Genomic DNA, 16,667 nt, shown 5'->3' with positions numbered 1-16,667 from the left:
CTGCTCCCGGCCCTGCCCCCAGCCCCGCCCCGAGACTCCAGCCCCGCCTCGCCGCCTTTCTCGGAGACCAAGGCCAGGTCCCTACTGCAGCCGCGGCGCCAGCAGGAGGGAGGGAGGAGGCAGAGGGGGAAGGGAGAAGGGCGGGCTCCTCAAGCCCAGCCCCGCGCTCACCGTCCGTGTCCGCAGATTCGCCACAAACGGCCCGACCCCTCCGGATCCCGAATATCGCGTCTTCAGTCCAGAGAAACTCAACTCTAAGGTGGAGGTGCTAGAGAAGCCATATGGGGTGTCCAGGGGCTCTTCCGAATCTCAGAGAATGGCCTCTCGAGACTCAGCAGGCGGGCGGGGATCTGTGGCGAAAGTGCAGCTCGACAGCGCCGAGGCGCCGAGTTTACCCTGCGCAGACGCCGTCGCCGCCGCTGCTGCCGCCGCCGCTGCCACTGCCTTTGCCGCCACGGTCTCCGCCGCCGCCGTCCCCGCGCTGCCTCCGGGAGCGTCTATTGTTCCGGCGGTGTCGGGTCCCGAGGCCGGACAACCTAGGGGCTTTCGAAACGGGCGGCGGCCGACGGAGCTGATACACCAGGGCGCCGGCGGGACCGGGAGCGGCAGGGGTCAGCGCGGGAATCCCGGGGAGCCGGGGCCAGAGCGTGGGGCGGCAGGGGGCCGGGGTGGTGAGATCTGCGGTCTCCGGAGTTGGGGCTCTCTCTCCCCGGCCCGTCTTTCCCCGCCGGCCTCCCCAAGTGGGGTCGGAGCCCCGGCGGGCGCCCCCGGCGATGAACCCGGACTCGAGGTGGCCGGTGAGTGCGGGCCTGGGACCAGGGCGGGAGTGGCCAGCGGGGAAGGACTAGACTACTTTCGTGGGGCGTGCACTGAGCTACCTGGCCCGGGTGCCCCTTGGGCCGCTCCAGCTGGGAGAACTGACAGTGCATTAGCTCCCAGCCCGCGTCCCAGGGCAACAGAGTATCCTCCAGGGCTGCCTAGGCCAATGGCAGGAGGGGAGCCTTGTGTAACATGTTACACTTCGACAAAAGGGAAACGTCGCCGCATCCGGGAGAGGGCTGCGGGCACCGCCTGGGCCCGGCCTGATCGCTCCGGCCCCCGCCCCCTACTTCCTCCAGCCCCCTGAGCTCTGCCGCCATACCCCTGTGGGCCCTGGGCCTTCCTCACGGGCTTCCAGTCTGAGTTCTTGTCTCCACCCCGTGTGCCTCTGCCGCCCAGTCCCAGCGGGACATCTGTCCGGGGCTCTGTGCTACTTTGGGAGCCAGGGCGACAGAGCCGCAGCGTACACCAGGGACCCATCATTGAAAGAGAAGAGCTTGCGTGGTCTCTGATTGGTTTGTGTTTAAAGACACAGCTGCAGGTAGGAAGTAAAAGTTGAAGTAGTTTTACCAATGTAGAAGTCAGGGGCTTTGACAGAAAGGATGGGGCAGCCCACTTGGCTTGGCTAAGTAGCTGGAGAGAAGCCAAGAGGGGTCACTATTTGTCTGGGAGCTCAGGGTGGCTTTGCTTGGAATGGTGCCAACACCCTAGCTGAATTGTTGAACTCAACTAGGCCTGGAGAAATTGGGGCAGTCTCTGACCAAGCTGGGCTTCCTGGGGGCTGGTGCCATCTGCTGTTACTACTCACCTAGGAACATTGGAGAGGAGGAAGGGAAGGCCCTGAGGACCGTCATGGAGCTGAGTGTGCCTAAATTGTCATGTTCCTGTTTGTACCCTTAATACCTGGTATCACTCCCAGAGTCAGGGTCAGGTACCACTCCCAGAGCCAGGGCCAGGGCAGAGGTTTTCTCTAAAGACCTCAGAAATGTACTGCTTTTTTCTGTAATGCAGTGATTTCTGCTGGTGTCCAGGATTAAATCGTTGGCTATCCATTCAGGCAAGCTTCTATATGGGTTAACACTAGCCTTCATCCATCTGTCAGCTCCAAATCTGGTGATCCCCTCATTTAGCTATTCATTCAACAAGTTCTTCATTCATTTGCCAAAAACTGAGTGGCTACTACATGCCAGGTACTGGATATATAGAGAGGTGGGTAGACTCTGATGTCTGCGCTGCATAGCACCCAGTCTAGTGGGAGGAGACAAAGGACTTCTAGTGTGGTAAGTGCCATGCCACCATGATGGAATGACAAGAATGGAATGCTGTAGAAACATATTTCCCTATGGGAAAGACAAATCATAATAAGAAGTGACATTTGAGTTGGGTTTTGAAGAATGAGTAGGAGCTCACCAATCAGGATGGAAGCCACTTCAAATAGAGATCATCTTGCGGGAATGAGTGGGTATAACATTCAGGGAATGACAAGTTGCCCTGGATAGACGGAAGTACAGCTGTAACTAGTGAGAAGAGTCTGGAAAGGAGGACTAGGGCCAGACAATGAAAGGAGTACCTTGAATGTCATCATAGGGAATTTGGATATTATCCTGAAATAAGTAGGGAGCATTAGGAAGCTTTTAATCAAAACATTGACATGATTGTTGCTACTCTGGCCACATTATATGAGATTAGGCTATAGGCTATTAGCCTATATTGAGATGTAGGGCAGGATGACTGGGCAGGAGGTGATGAGGCCCAGACTGTGGCCATGGTGTGGAGGTGATGGCATTTGGAGTCACTGTAGAGGTGGGCTGGCCAGGACCCTTGGGGAGAAGGATGGGTGGAGAGATGAGAGTGGATGGCCAGGAACTTGTCCCCAGGCCTATGCTAACTGATCTGTACATTCTAGATGTGACAGCATGGGGGTGGACTTTGATGTGAAGACTTTCTGCCACAACTTGCGGGCAACTAAGCCACCGTATGAGTGCCCTGTGGAGACCTGCCGCAAGGTCTACAAGAGTTACAGTGGTATTGAGTACCACCTATATCACTATGACCACGACAACCCACCACCCCCGCAGCAGACTCCAGTCCGCAAGCACAAGAAGAAGGGGCGCCAATCACGCCCAGCCAACAAGCAGTCGCCCAGCCCCTCAGAGGTATCCCAGTCACCGGGCCGTGAGGTGATGAGCTACGCACAGGCCCAACGCATGGTGGAGGTGGACCTGCACGGCCGTGTCCACCGCATCAGCATTTTTGACAACTTGGATGTGGTGTCAGAGGATGAGGAGGCCCCTGAGGAGGCTCCTGAGAATGGCAGCAACAAGGAGAACACTGAAACACCAGCCGCTACTCCCAAGTCAGGCAAGCATAAGAACAAGGAGAAGCGCAAGGACTCCAACCATCACCATCACCATAATGCTTCTGTGAGCACCACTCCCAAGCTACCAGAGGTGGTATACCGAGAGTTGGAGCAGGACACCCCTGATGCCCCACCCCGGCCAACTTCCTATTACCGGTAAGGCCACCTCTACTTCCCCTCTCTGAAAAACTGGTCAAGCAGGGCTCAGGAGCTGGAGAGGTAACAGGCAGCAGAGAGGAGAGTGGCAGAGATAAAGGGTAGCAGAAGCACACTGGTCCTGCCAGGACAGTGAGAGGAATGGTGCCCCAGCTAATGATGGTGGCACTTACTCTATACTGCCACATGCCAGGCCCTGCACTGGGTACTTTACAGCCACTCTCTTGTTTTATTCTCACAATTCTCTCAGGCAGGTATTGTTCTCATTTCACAGATGAGGAACCCACAGTCCAGAAAGGGGACCAGACTTACCAAAAGTTACATGCTAATAGATTTGAACTGGGATTCACATCCAGGTTACTTTGAGTCCAAAGCTATACTGTTTCCACTGTAACAAAACATCATGTGTCTGGTTGCTGGCCCGCTCCACTCCATCACTGTGCAACGTTGAGAAAAGGTTCTGGCATTCTAATGACCCCATCTGCAGAGCATGTATAATATTCCTCTGCCAGCCTAGAGGTAGAAGACTAGGCACACTGATTTTATAAGGTCCTGAGAGCAATTTGTAAATCTGCAGAGGTAATTTTCCCATTCTATTACTGTCACCCATCCTTTGGCATGTATAAGCAATATTTTCATCGCCTATGTTTTGTACTCTACCATTGGCCCTTTTATTTATTTCATTTAATTGTTTCTTGGTATCCCATTTCCTTCCAAAATTAGTCATGATGGCTCCTAAGAAAGTCAGGGACATAAAGCTAAATTCCTTTAATACAAGATAAAAAAATGAAAGGATGGGGGCAGTGTGGGGGTGAAGCTACATACAGAAACCTTAGCTGAAGGATGGTACAAAAACAAAGTGTAAAACTTCTCCCTGAATCTTGGCATTCAAGGCAAAGAGTGCATTCGGATAAGTTAAGGAGCAATGTTTGGTGTCCACTAATCCGAAGGCCTGATCTCTAAAAAGGACTTATAAAGGTTTTTATATGAAAGGTAGTTTTTCCCAAAAATGCAATCCATGTGATGGTATACTCAGTCTCAGTTCTTTAAAATCAAGTCTGTGGGGGGAAAAATATGAAAAAATAAATAAAATCAAGTCTGTGGGAACTCAGGTTATTTGGCCTAGTAAGATACTTTGGTCTCTCCACTGTTCACATATTAGGCAGTCTCCTCTTCCTCTCTTTTTTTCTTTCATCTGTCCAGCCCGGCTCCACCCCCTTCTGGCTTTCCACTGCTTCTCTTTTATGTTAGCACTCACTGCTGTGCCCACCCCCCCAACACACAGACCCCTGCCTGGGCCTGCCTTCCCTCCTAATGGCTTTCTAGCATTCTCTGCTCTGATAGGCAGTCCAGACCAGTTCATTCCACCCATTCCTTCCTCCTTCTGCTCAGATTCACTCTTTCTTCTTGGGGTTCAAATCTATTCTCCAGGGGAGCATTTCTCAGCTAGGTACACTGCAATCAGCTGGGAGGTATGTTGCATGTTATTTATTACTACTGTTAGCAGAACTGTCCAAGTTTTGTAAATATTTTTTATATATAAATTTGAGAAGATTGGAGGTCATCTCTCTAAGAGCACCATTTTCTCTTGCTTGCATCTGATATGCTTTCTTAAGGGGGAAAGAGGGTGGAGTGTAGGCTGGTGTGCCAGGAATTGTACATGACATGCAGCCTACATTATCTATCTGTGCCACAGCCTGTAATATGGGTACACCGTGGGAGTGTGTTATGCACCGTCGCGTAATGTCACATGTGTCGTGGCAGAGAAAAGGTTGAGAACAGGTGCCAAGGCCTGGAAGTGGCTGGATGGTTCATACAAGCTCTGAGCCACAGCCTTTTTCAAGGATGAGGACCTTGTGGTCACTTTGGGGAAGAAGTACAGGGCTAAGGAAGAAACAGCTTCCTATAGACACAGTATTTTAGTTCTCTCCTCCATTCCACCCCCAAAATGCTTTTGAAATGAACAACACTGTGCCTATTTCTGTGTAGTGAATCAGACATGGTTCTTGCCTCTAGCCTATACTGGAGGAGTTAGACACATAAATAGTTAGAATACAAGGCAAGATAGGTCAGGGCTATACAAAAGCTAATACTAAAGCTAATGTTTATTGAGTACTTGGATCATGCCAGGTACTGTTCTAAGTTCTTTACGTGTATTAACTCATTTAATGCTCACAGCAGCTGTGTGAGATAGGTTCAGGTTAGCATCACCACTTTGTGGATGAGGAAACAAAAGCCTGGGGAGGTGACCATGTTTACCTATTGTCATACAGAGCATGGCTTCAGAGCCTGTGCTCACCTGGACTGCTCTTAGCACCCAGAACCCCATTTCTGTTGTGGAGAGGGGAGGGGAGGAACAGAAACTAACATTTATTTAGGGCCTGCTGTGTTGTGCCACTTCATTTAGTCCATTCATTTTTCAAATTCCATTTAATCCTGACAAACGTCTTTGGGAAAAAATGGTAGCATTCTCATCCTATCATCAATAATACTGAGGTTCAGGAAGGACCAGTGATAACTTGAAGGTCACAAAGTGGCAGAGCCAGGATTTTAATCCATGTTTGTCAGAAGCCAAAGCCCCATTCTTTCCATTGTAGCTCCCTGTAGCTTTATAATACTAGAGTCCAGGCAACCTAGAGCATAGCAGGGGGCATGGGGAGCTCGCTCTGTATGCCAGGCACCTGGAGCAGCCCTCAGCTCCAGTTCTGCTGGTCCAATGAGTGCTGTAGGGTAGAGTGTGAATTGTAGCTATGCCACTTCCTGGTTGTGTGACCTATCTGTGTTGGGCAGTTAACGTCTCAAAGCTTCATTTTCCTCATCCACAAAATAAGGGCAATAAGAACACTGATACCATGGCTGTGGTGAGAATAAATGTGTAACAGAAAATGCTTGGCTCACAGTAAATGCCTAGTAAATCTTAGCTATTCTGTTATCTTCCGAGGCTATCCAGAGAACAAACACAATACCTAGAGTTTGAGGGATTGCACCAGCTGACAGAAGACCCATGGCAACTCCATTCAGGACACTGCCAGCTGGTGCTAAAAATTATATATAATTTGCAAGTGACACATGAGGACCTTCCTTGGGACTCTTTGCACCGTCATCCAGACCAACACAATAGGACCTAGCTGCCCCACCCGCCTCCCTTCAGGAGTTTGATTGAGCCTCTGCACCTCAGTGGTATAGTAGCTAGTACACAAGCTCCCTAACTCCCTAAACCTTAGATTTCCTTTTATGCAAAACCAGAATAATTACAAAAGCTGGGGTTAGGATGACAGTGGAATGAGACAGCATAAGTAAAGGCACAGGCCTGGCACTGAGTAAGTGTCCAGCAATTGTAGCCCGTTGTCTTTAGGGGAAGGAAATCTCAACCATATGATGCTGAGCTGCCTACGTGCACTGCAGGTACATTGAGAAGTCGGCAGAGGAGCTGGACGAGGAAGTAGAGTATGACATGGACGAAGAGGACTACATCTGGTTGGATATCATGAATGAGCGGCGGAAGACAGAGGGTGTGAGTCCCATCCCACAGGAGATCTTTGAGTACTTAATGGACCGTCTGGAAAAGGAGTCCTACTTTGAAAGCCACAATAAAGGTGACCCCAATGCACTAGTGGACGAGGATGCCGTGTGCTGTATCTGTAATGATGGTGAGTGCCAGAACAGCAATGTCATCCTGTTCTGTGACATGTGCAACTTGGCTGTGCACCAGGAGTGCTATGGTGTCCCCTACATCCCTGAGGGCCAGTGGCTGTGCCGCCGCTGCCTACAGTCACCCTCCCGCGCTGTGGATTGTGCCCTGTGCCCCAACAAGGGTGGTGCCTTCAAGCAGACAGATGACGGGCGCTGGGCCCATGTGGTGTGTGCCCTGTGGATCCCTGAAGTCTGCTTCGCCAACACAGTCTTCCTGGAGCCTATCGACAGCATTGAGCACATCCCGCCAGCTCGCTGGAAGCTGACCTGCTATATTTGCAAACAGCGGGGCTCAGGGGCCTGCATCCAGTGCCACAAGGCCAACTGCTACACAGCCTTCCACGTGACATGTGCCCAGCAGGCTGGCCTTTACATGAAGATGGAGCCTGTGCGGGAGACAGGTGCCAACGGCACCTCTTTCAGTGTCCGCAAGACAGCCTACTGTGACATCCACACACCCCCAGGTTCGGCACGCCGCTTGCCTGCCCTATCCCACAGTGAGGGTGAGGAGGATGAGGAGGAGGAGGAGGATGAGGGTAAGAGTTGGAGCTCAGAGAAGGTCAAGAAGGCAAAGGCCAAGTCCCGGATCAAGATGAAGAAGGCACGGAAGATCCTGGCAGAGAAGCGAGCAGCAGCTCCTGTGGTGTCGGTGCCTTGCATCCCACCACACAGGTATGTGGGGAGTGGATGGATAGGCTGCTAAGGGAAGAAGAAGCCCTCCTAGAGACAGAGAGTCCCAAGTGGAGTGATAGGGTTGGGTTATCTTAACCAGGAGCTACAAAGAAGTTAAAAAAAAAAAAAACCAAAAAAACAAAAATCACACCAGATTCCAAAAGAAGTTAGCTCTAGGAGGTCACCTGACTTTTACATGAGGAGCCAGAAATGTCAACTTTTATCTGGTAGACCTAATAAGTGTTTTCAGCTGCCCTTCATTTTGATGGTTTTGTTTAAGTTAGGAAGAAAGAGGATGGAGTAGCTACCAGCCACAGTAGCAGAAACGGTCTGACCCTGAAGGGAGAAATGGAACGAAAAAGGGGGAAGGAAACGCTCAAGAAGTTGCGAAGTGGTCACTGCCACAAATGAATCCAGATGAGGGCTACCATCATCAGTTATTTTTAACTCTCTCTTGTGCTATCTAGTCGATTTTCTATAGTTTACTGCTTTATGATTGTACTTTATCCTAAAACCTTCCAAGGCTCAATCCGAGCAGGGTATCCCAGGGTCAAATAGTACTCCAGGCTACCGTGACAAGAGCAGTCTTAGGGGCAAGCTCCCTGACACCCCTCCCCCACCAACTTCGTGAACAGGGGTAGGGATCTGGCTTCATGCTGGGAGTTTTGGCTTCCTGTCTGGTACCATTTGCTCTTCTTTGCATTAAGCCAGTGTCACAGGCCTTTTTGACAATAGGTTTATTCCCAATTCAGCCCCATTCAGGAATTCTCACTAGCCAGAGACCCCTATTCTGCTTAAGAAAAGCTTGCTCACTGGGTTTTTCTCTTTATTCCCTGCTTCCCAGGCTCAGTAAAATCACCAACCGCCTGACCATCCAAAGGAAGAGCCAGTTCATGCAGAGGTTACACAGCTACTGGACGCTGAAACGGCAGTCCCGAAATGGAGTCCCACTGCTACGTCGCCTACAGACACACCTGCAGTCTCAGAGGAATTGTGACCAAGTCGGGGTACCGTGTCAGATTCCCTGTGGGCTCTGGGAACTGGGGCCAGGGACACAAGGACTGAGATTTGTGACTATAGCTTTCAGTGTCTGAGGACTTAGGGTGTTTCCTCCTTTAAGCTAGCCTTCAAACCAGGCTCAGGACGAAGTCCTTATGGATTATCTGCTTGCTGGAAGGGCAGTGTTCCTGTGTGTTCATTCATCTATTCACTCAATAAGCATATACCAAGCATTGATTCTGTGCCAGGTCTAGGGGGCACATAGGTTGAGGAAGTCCCACTTTAGCTAGTGAGCCTGCTGATAAACTACTGTGCTCCCTTCTTAAGCTTTACCTGCCCTTGACCCAGGTCTTCTGGGCTCTCTTCCCCTTTGGCTTTTCTTCTGGCTCCCTCATCATCTCCTGACCCCCTTTTTTGCCTCTACAGAGAGATTCTGAGGATAAGAACTGGGCCCTCAAAGAACAGCTCAAGTCCTGGCAACGGCTCCGGCACGACCTAGAACGAGCTCGGCTGCTGGTGGAGCTTATCCGCAAGCGGGAGAAGCTCAAAAGGGAGACGGTGAGTGCTCCTGGGCCAACTCTGTCTTACAGAAGAGAAAACAGTCCTGGGACAAGGAAAAGCATGTACCCCCTGGCCAGGAAGCAACAGGGCTGATGCTGGAGTCAGGTTTCCTGGTGCCCAGTGTGTTCTCAAGCTCACTGCAAGCAGAATGTCACAGAAGAGTATGAAAGGGACCCTAAATTATGTGATATAGGTAGCTGGCACTGGGAGTTCAAGGAAGGGAAAGGCCAGCCAGAGTAGTTGGGCCTTTTTATAAAGTAGACCTGAGTGAGTACACTCAGCTGTGGGCAGGGGAGAAGGAAGGCAATGTCCCAGACCAGCTGCTACCATCCCCTCAGACCTCTGCCAAGGGACTGGCCTGGGCCTAGCTGATCGGGCCTTTATGTGTGTCAGATCAAGGTCCAGCAGATCGCCATGGAGATGCAGCTGACCCCTTTCCTCATCCTCCTTCGCAAAACCTTGGAGCAGCTCCAAGAAAAGGACACAGGCAACATCTTCAGCGAGCCGGTCCCTCTGTCTGAGGTAACCGAATTGGACGAAGTAAGAATCCCTTCCCCTCACTCCACCTTCTTTCTGTTCCTCTCCCAGTTGGACCCCTGCTGCAGGTCTGGGCCAGGGACTAGGAGGGGACCATGAAGAGAGGGGCTGGTGGCTCTGGGGCTTCAGGATGAACTGGAGCCACATGCGTCACCTGGACTCTGTCTTGTCCCTGTCATACCCCAAGGGCCCAGAGTGGGAGGCAATCTGCACTCCTTCCCCAGAGGCAGGGACTGAGTCTGCCAAATGAATAATCCCAGGGCAGGAAGACACTTTCGGGGTGCTGAACCCTAGAACGGAGACTTTAGAAGGCTCAGCACCTAAAGAACCAGCTCTGACGCCCTAGGTCCTGACTGGCAGACTCTTCTCTCTAAAAGGTATAAAACGAGAGGCCTGAGGCAGTAGCCTCCTTATAAGTCTTAATGATAAGTAAAAAGAGCCATAGGAATGCAAGATGGTGTTATTTCCAGAGGATTGCCATAGCCACGAAGCCTCATGTGGCTGTAGGAAGTAGATTTGACTGTAATTTCATCACCATTTTCCAGGCGAGGAAAAGAAGGCCCAGAAGGGTTAAGAGACTTGCCATGGTCACACAGCTTGTGACTGGTAAAGTCAAGACTAGAATCTAGCTTTCCTTTTCCCTGTGCTATATGCCTGCCTCTAACTGTGGTGGGAAGAGGTTGCTGGATGCATTTCAGGGGGTGGGGGTGTTAGAAGCAAGGGTTCAGGGAGAATGAGGAGCATATCTCCACTTAGCCATACCTACCCTACTCTCCAGGTACCTGACTACCTAGACCACATCAAAAAGCCCATGGACTTTTTCACCATGAAGCAGAACTTGGAGGCTTACCGCTACCTGAACTTTGATGATTTTGAGGAGGACTTCAACCTTATCGTCAGCAACTGCCTCAAGTATAACGCCAAGGATACCATCTTCTACCGGGCAGCAGTGCGGCTCCGTGAACAGGGTGGCGCTGTGCTCCGCCAGGCCCGGCGCCAGGCAGAAAAAATGGGCATTGACTTTGAGACGGGCATGCATATCCCCCACAGCCTGGCTGGAGATGAAGCCCCACAACACACTGAAGATGGTGGGTGATAAGTCATGCTACACACATAGAGGCCAATGCCAGGGATGAACAGCTTGCCAAAAGTCCCCTACTGGGAACAGGCAGTGTAGGCAGGAAGTAGCTAGGCTGAGCAGTGGCAAGCTATCCCCAGGAATGCTCCCCAAGAAGCCAGACTGGGTGAATGGATAGCAGTGTCCGCCATTCCACATTTTGGTGCTGCTGTTACACAGCTGTTCTGGTGAGAAGCCAAGGGGAAAAGAGTGGGTTTCTTGCTGCCTGCCCAGGTTCAGGGGGCCCGGAGGGCTCCCCTGAGTCTGACCTTTCCCCACTCTCCATGTCCATCCCTAGCAGCAGAGGAAGAGCGGCTGGTCCTGCTGGAGAACCAGAAGCATCTGCCAGTGGAAGAGCAGCTAAAGTTGTTGCTGGAGCGGCTGGATGAGGTGAATGCCAGCAAGCAGAGCGTGGGCCGTTCACGGCGTGCAAAGATGATCAAGAAAGAGATGACGGCACTGCGGCGAAAGCTTGCCCACCAGAGGGAAACTGGAAGGGATGGGCCTGAGCGGCACGGCCCCACGAGCCGGGGCAGTCTGACACCTCACCCGGCATCCTGTGACAAGGATGGGCAGACAGACAGTGCCGCCGAGGAGAGCAGCAGCCAGGAGACAAGCAAAGGTCTGAACCCCCTAGCAAGGTGGACCCCAAAGCAAGCCAGACTTGACTCTGCAGCACACACTCAGCCCCTGCCATGCCCCAGGCAGAGGTTTCTCCTACACAGCTAGCTGTACTTTCTCCCTCATTCCCCATTCAGGGGCCTCTCAGCTGCCTCTCTGGCTATTTGTATAAGAGACAATGTTCCCAATTCCATACCCTCAGATCATCTCCCAACTCTAGCTGGAGTAATGGTTGTATAGACCCAGGGCGTACCCTGGGTATCTACCCTTCCCACATCAGGCCCCTCACCAACTCTCCTTCTCTCTTTCTCTGCTCCAGGCCTGGGTCCCAACATGTCCTCAACCCCCGCACATGAGGTGGGCAGGAGAACCTCAGTTCTGTTCTCCAAAAAGAACCCGAAGACGGCTGGACCGCCCAAGAGGCCGGGCCGGCCCCCCAAAAACCGGGAGAGCCAGATGACCCCCAGCCACGGAGGCAGTCCTGTGGGGCCCCCCCAGCTCCCCATCATGGGCTCCCTACGTCAGCGCAAGCGGGGTAGGAGCCCCCGGCCCAGTTCGAGCTCAGACAGCGACAGTGATAAATCCACAGAAGACCCCCCAATGGGTGAGCCTCACCATCACCCAGCGCCCGCCCCCACCGAGAGAGTGAGCTAAGCTGCCATCATCCCCAACATAACTCCCACCGATCCCTTCATTTGCCCATAATATTATCAGAGCTAGAAGGGCCCTTAGAGATCCTTTAATTCGGTCCCCTCATTTTATAGATGGGGAAACTGAAGTCCAGAAACACTGACCCAGCTAGATTCCTGTCCAGGATCCCCTCCATTGTATCACTTCACCTCTTTTCTTCTTACCCTCCTTGGGGATTTCCTGCCCTTTAAGCCATTTGTGTCTTAAGGCCAGTAACTGCCAAGGGAAGTGCGAGGGGTGGGGCAGGACTATGGCCAACTGTGGCAGACACTGCCCAGAGCTGGCTCTGCTGGCCAAAGTTGGAGGAATTTTCCAGCACAGAAGGGAAAGCTAAGCTCCTAATCCCTCTTACCCCCATGCCATCTCTGATCTACATCTTCCTGACCGATTCCTTCCCTCCTCCCCCTCCCACCAACCAAGACTTACCAGCAAATGGCTTCAGCGGTGGAAATCAGCCAGTGAAGAAGAGTTTCTTGGTATATCGTAATGACTGCAGCCTTCCCCGGAGCAGCTCTGACTCTGAGTCCAGCAGCAGTAGCAGCAGCAGCGCTGCCTCAGACCGAACCAGGTACCAGCTCTCCAGATCAAGACCTGTCTCCAGGATGCCCTTCCAGGTTTCCCTTTGGGAAGTGGGGTGGCAGCCACCTCAGCCTTGATTAAGATGGTTCAGACCCAAGGTTCTCTGCAAAATAAATGGCATACATAAGAATGTCACCATAATGGAATAGTGGAAACCATCTTGGGTTAAGCTAACATAGAGCAGAGAGTGTAAACTGATGCCTTGGGGCCTGGATTTGGCCTGCATACATATTTTGTTTGGCCAGCATGGTGTTTTTAAAAAAATGAATCCAGTACTGCCACATAAAATTCCTACTGCCTGTATTCTCTTTAAAAATCAGATCTGGCAAATCTAGCCAGTGCTGCCTTTAGACAGGGGGTGTACTCCTCACCACCACTGCTAAATCCGGCCCATGTCCATCACATCACTGCCAACCCCGTGAGGGCATTTGGGTTTGAAATTTTTCAAGTGGCCTCAGCTTTCAAAAATTCTTAGACCCTGGGGGTATAAAGAGAGGACATCTACCATGCCATTAGCCACTCTTCCCCTCCTTTAAGCTGAGTTCTTATTGTCTTGTCCATAGCACAACACCCTCAAAACAAGGCCGGGGCAAGCCCTCCTTCTCTCGGGGCACATTCCCGGAAGATAGCAGTGAAGATACCTCAGGCACTGAGAACGAGGCCTACTCCGTGGGCACTGGCCGCGGCGTGGGCCACAGCAGTAAGTACCCTCACCTAAGGCGAGGGATGCCGGGGGCCCAGTGTCAGGGCCTTGCCAGCCCCCTGGCTGCTGATCTGCCCCCTCTCTCCCATTCCTGTGAAGTGGTAAGGAAGAGTCTAGGACGGGGAGCTGGCTGGCTGTCAGAGGATGAGGACTCGCCCTTGGATGCTCTGGACCTGGTGTGGGCCAAATGCCGAGGGTATCCGTCATACCCAGCTCTGGTAGGCTTCCCCTTTTCTTATCATATCCCTTGTCTCCCAACACCAGATGGCAGACACAGTTAGCAAACTTTACTTACTCTCTGCTGAGCTGCGGAGAACAAGGGTCTTTGGCAGATAGACACTTAGACAGTTCCTGGTTAGTTGTTCGATGTCTCCCTTTTCCTTCCCTTTGCACCCTAGGGTCTGAAATAGTTCATCATGAGAAGAAGGGTCAGCATTGCAGCCTGTGGCATCATAACCTTTCTCTGTCCCCACTTCAGAGATAGTCTCCCAATTCTTAGGTAGAGTTAAGCCGTGCAGAAGAAAGGGACTGAACCAAACAAAGGTCTTATTACACCCTCAGATAATTGATCCAAAGATGCCCCGGGAAGGTATGTTCCACCATGGGGTTCCCATCCCTGTGCCCCCACTGGAGGTGCTGAAACTTGGGGAGCAGATGACCCAGGAAGCCCGAGAGCATCTCTACCTCGTCCTCTTCTTTGACAACAAGCGAACCTGGTAAGGGAGAAGGGGAGCATTTGGTGTGATTCACAGCCACAGATGCAACCCTGAGTATAGGGGCAGGCTGCCAGGAAATTCCAGCAACAGACAGACTGGGCTATCACAAATCAGAGGGGGAGGGACTTACATCTTTGAGCAAAAGGGTTGTGTTGACCATGAGTCTGAGAGCCTGAGTGGGCAGCAGCTGACAAACAGCTGTAGCTAGAAGCCAAAGGGCCATTAGTGACTATGACAAATGTGCTCCCCACCCAGACTTAGGTGGCTTCTAGGCTTAGTTTTCCCACCTCTGCCTCCATGGTGACAAGATGGGGATAAACATTCACTCTCTCAATCTCTGTTCTGTCACATGTATGTAATGGAGTGCTTTTGTGCATTGTCTGCAGAGGATATTTAATGTCAGTCAAGTCTGCCAGGAGCCTATGGGACAGGGTACCTATTTCAGGTTGGGTCATGGCTCTCCGTTTTTTGCACTCAAAAATACCCTGTGGTTACCCCATAGTATGTCTGTTGCCTGGGCTCTTTTCATCACTAGACTATGAGCCATTCCTTGAGGGCAGGGACTGTTTCTCTTAGTCTCAGTAACCCCATTGCCCACCAGAGCCTGGGTCAGAGTGGGCGCTCAGGAGGTGTTTTTGAATGAGTGTGTGATGAAGGCTGGTGCTTGTTGCTTTCCCAGAGATGACTTATGTGATCCTCACCTCGTCCTACAGGCAGTGGCTGCCGAGAACTAAGCTGGTTCCTCTCGGCGTGAACCAGGACCTCGACAAGGAAAAGATGCTGGAGGGCCGCAAATCCAACATCCGCAAGTCAGTGCAGATTGCCTACCACAGGGCTCTGCAGCACCGCAGCAAGGTGCAGGGCGAGCAGAGCAGCGAGACCAGTGATAGTGACTGATAATGCCCAGCACAGCCCAACCTACAGTGCCCTGCCACCTCCCTCCTCCCCCTTTGCTCACTGTCCTGGAGTGGCACCGGCCTCTGCACTGACTCATTCCTGGTCTTGGGGCCAGTCTCAGGGGAAGCTGGGTGGGGGAGGTCCCTCCCGCCCTGAGTGCAGCTGGACTGTACAGAACACTCCAAGGGCCCATGGTGGCTCTGCGCAAGAAGAGGGGAGGTCCCACTGGCCAGAAAGCTCCAGAGACCTCACAGCATTGTAGTGCAGGGTGGTGGGCCAAGGTTAGGACACTGCATAAAACAGGCCATCCCACCACTTCTGCCTGCTCTGCTCGTTCCAGGAGAATCTGTAACTGCCTAGTGGCCTGAGGCCCCCTGCAGGTGGTGAGGTGAGCGGGCATCTGCCCAGCCTAGCAGTGGGATTGACGTCTGTCCAGCCCGGAAGAGGGGCACTAGGTGACCCCCTCCCCTGCTGTTGTAAATACTGTAATTAGCGGAGAATTTAAATTATTCTCATTTGTAACTGCGTTTCCGGGTCGCGCCAGAGTCATTTGGTACTAAAAAAGACTGGGGCCTGTCCCCACTTCCCTTTTTCCCATAGATTCCCCCACCTTTCAAACTGGTTTGTATTTATTTCAAAGGAAGAAAATATATTGATTCTTAGAAAATAAATGGTCTGTTTGGAATTCTTGGGTTCTTACCTTCTGCCAGGGCAAGGAATAAAAAGGGAAGCTCAGTCCCCCAGGGATGGTAAATAATTGGGCTCAAGAGGTTGCTGATTGCTGTGCCTGCTCCATTTGTAAGACAACAGCAATAAAGATAATATGACAGCTCCCATTTCCCAGGCACTTAACTGAGTGGCAGGCTTTGTTCTAAGCACTTTCAGATACATAATTTCATGTAATCTTTGCAATAACTCTGGGGAAGTTAATAATAGGGTGGTTATCTCCACAAAGACACTGAGGTGAAGAAAAGTAACTTGCCTAAATTTCCACAACTAAAAAGTCGCAGAGTAGGATTTGAACCCAGGTCTGTGTCTGCCAAGCTGGCTCTTTAACCAGTATGCAGAACTGCTGGAGGAAGAGTCTACTGCCCATCCCTTCATGAACTTCAGATGCTTCAAGTCCTCTGCCAGTAGGATAGTCCAAGTGCTTCAGTCACTATAGCTGTGACCTTCACCTGTTTAACTGGGCCAGAGCAGGCAGGTAAAGGATTGCTGTTCACTCATTCCCAACCTTGGCACCCCCTTGACAGATTGAAACAGTTACTGAAGGACTGCCTTCCAAGGGCTAGGCACCTGTGGGCTGGCACGCCTAGAGATGAGACAGCCACGGGAGGTAGTTGCCAAGGGCTTGCAGCTGTTGAGGAGTGGAGCAGACAAAAATACCATCTGATGATGACCATGCTCCTGGTGCTCCCTACTAGGTACTGTGGGTGGGACACAAATCAGCTGCAAATCTTGCCCTTGAGGAATCTGCAGTCTACTCATTCAGACACAGTAACCCCAAATCACTGCGCTACAAGGTGAAAACTGGCCCAGATCAAGCTC

At 51.8% G+C, this 16,667-nt stretch overlaps 1 protein-coding gene across 10 annotated transcripts; it reads left to right on the top strand.

The window, feature by feature from the left end:
• The first annotated feature begins 668 nt into the window (after positions 1-668).
• On the top strand, positions 669-15,786 carry BRPF1 (bromodomain and PHD finger containing 1). Of its 10 annotated transcripts, none has more exons than XM_040628506.1 (14): positions 669-797; positions 2,726-3,334; positions 6,740-7,699; positions 8,544-8,706; positions 9,125-9,256; positions 9,653-9,781; positions 10,575-10,884; positions 11,215-11,535; positions 11,854-12,138; positions 12,645-12,792; positions 13,367-13,503; positions 13,606-13,724; positions 14,068-14,222; positions 14,936-15,786. In XM_040628506.1, exons 2-14 carry the CDS (start codon positions 2,736-2,738, stop codon positions 15,117-15,119), a joined length of 3,642 nt encoding a protein of 1,213 aa, XP_040484440.1. In that variant the 5' UTR covers positions 669-797; positions 2,726-2,735; the 3' UTR covers positions 15,120-15,786. The 10 variants fall into 10 exon arrangements, with proteins under 10 accessions (XP_040484440.1, XP_040484438.1, XP_040484437.1 ...); XM_040628504.1 differs by having other exon boundaries at positions 11,212-11,535; XM_040628503.1 differs by having other exon boundaries at positions 9,653-9,799.
• The last annotated feature ends 881 nt before the right edge of the window (positions 15,787-16,667 follow it).

Source organism: Ursus maritimus, unplaced genomic scaffold, assembly GCF_017311325.1.
Source record: "Ursus maritimus isolate PB19 unplaced genomic scaffold, ASM1731132v1 scaffold_14, whole genome shotgun sequence".
NCBI classification, from domain to species: Eukaryota; Metazoa; Chordata; class Mammalia; order Carnivora; family Ursidae; genus Ursus; species Ursus maritimus.
The sequence above is the reverse complement of the archived record's forward strand: the minus strand, read 5'-3'. Positions and strand labels throughout refer to the sequence as shown.

Excerpts from the sequence above, each read along its gene's own strand:
- BRPF1 (XM_040628498.1), top strand. The coding sequence starts at position 2,736 with ATGGGGGTGGACTTTGATGTGAAGACTTTCTGCCACAACTTGCGGGCA. Across the intron at positions 7,700-8,543 it reads CCTTGCATCCCACCACACAG|GCTCAGTAAAATCACCAACC; the intron begins GTATGTGGGGAG and ends CCTGCTTCCCAG. Across the intron at positions 14,223-14,935 it reads TTTGACAACAAGCGAACCTG|GCAGTGGCTGCCGAGAACTA; the intron begins GTAAGGGAGAAG and ends CTCGTCCTACAG.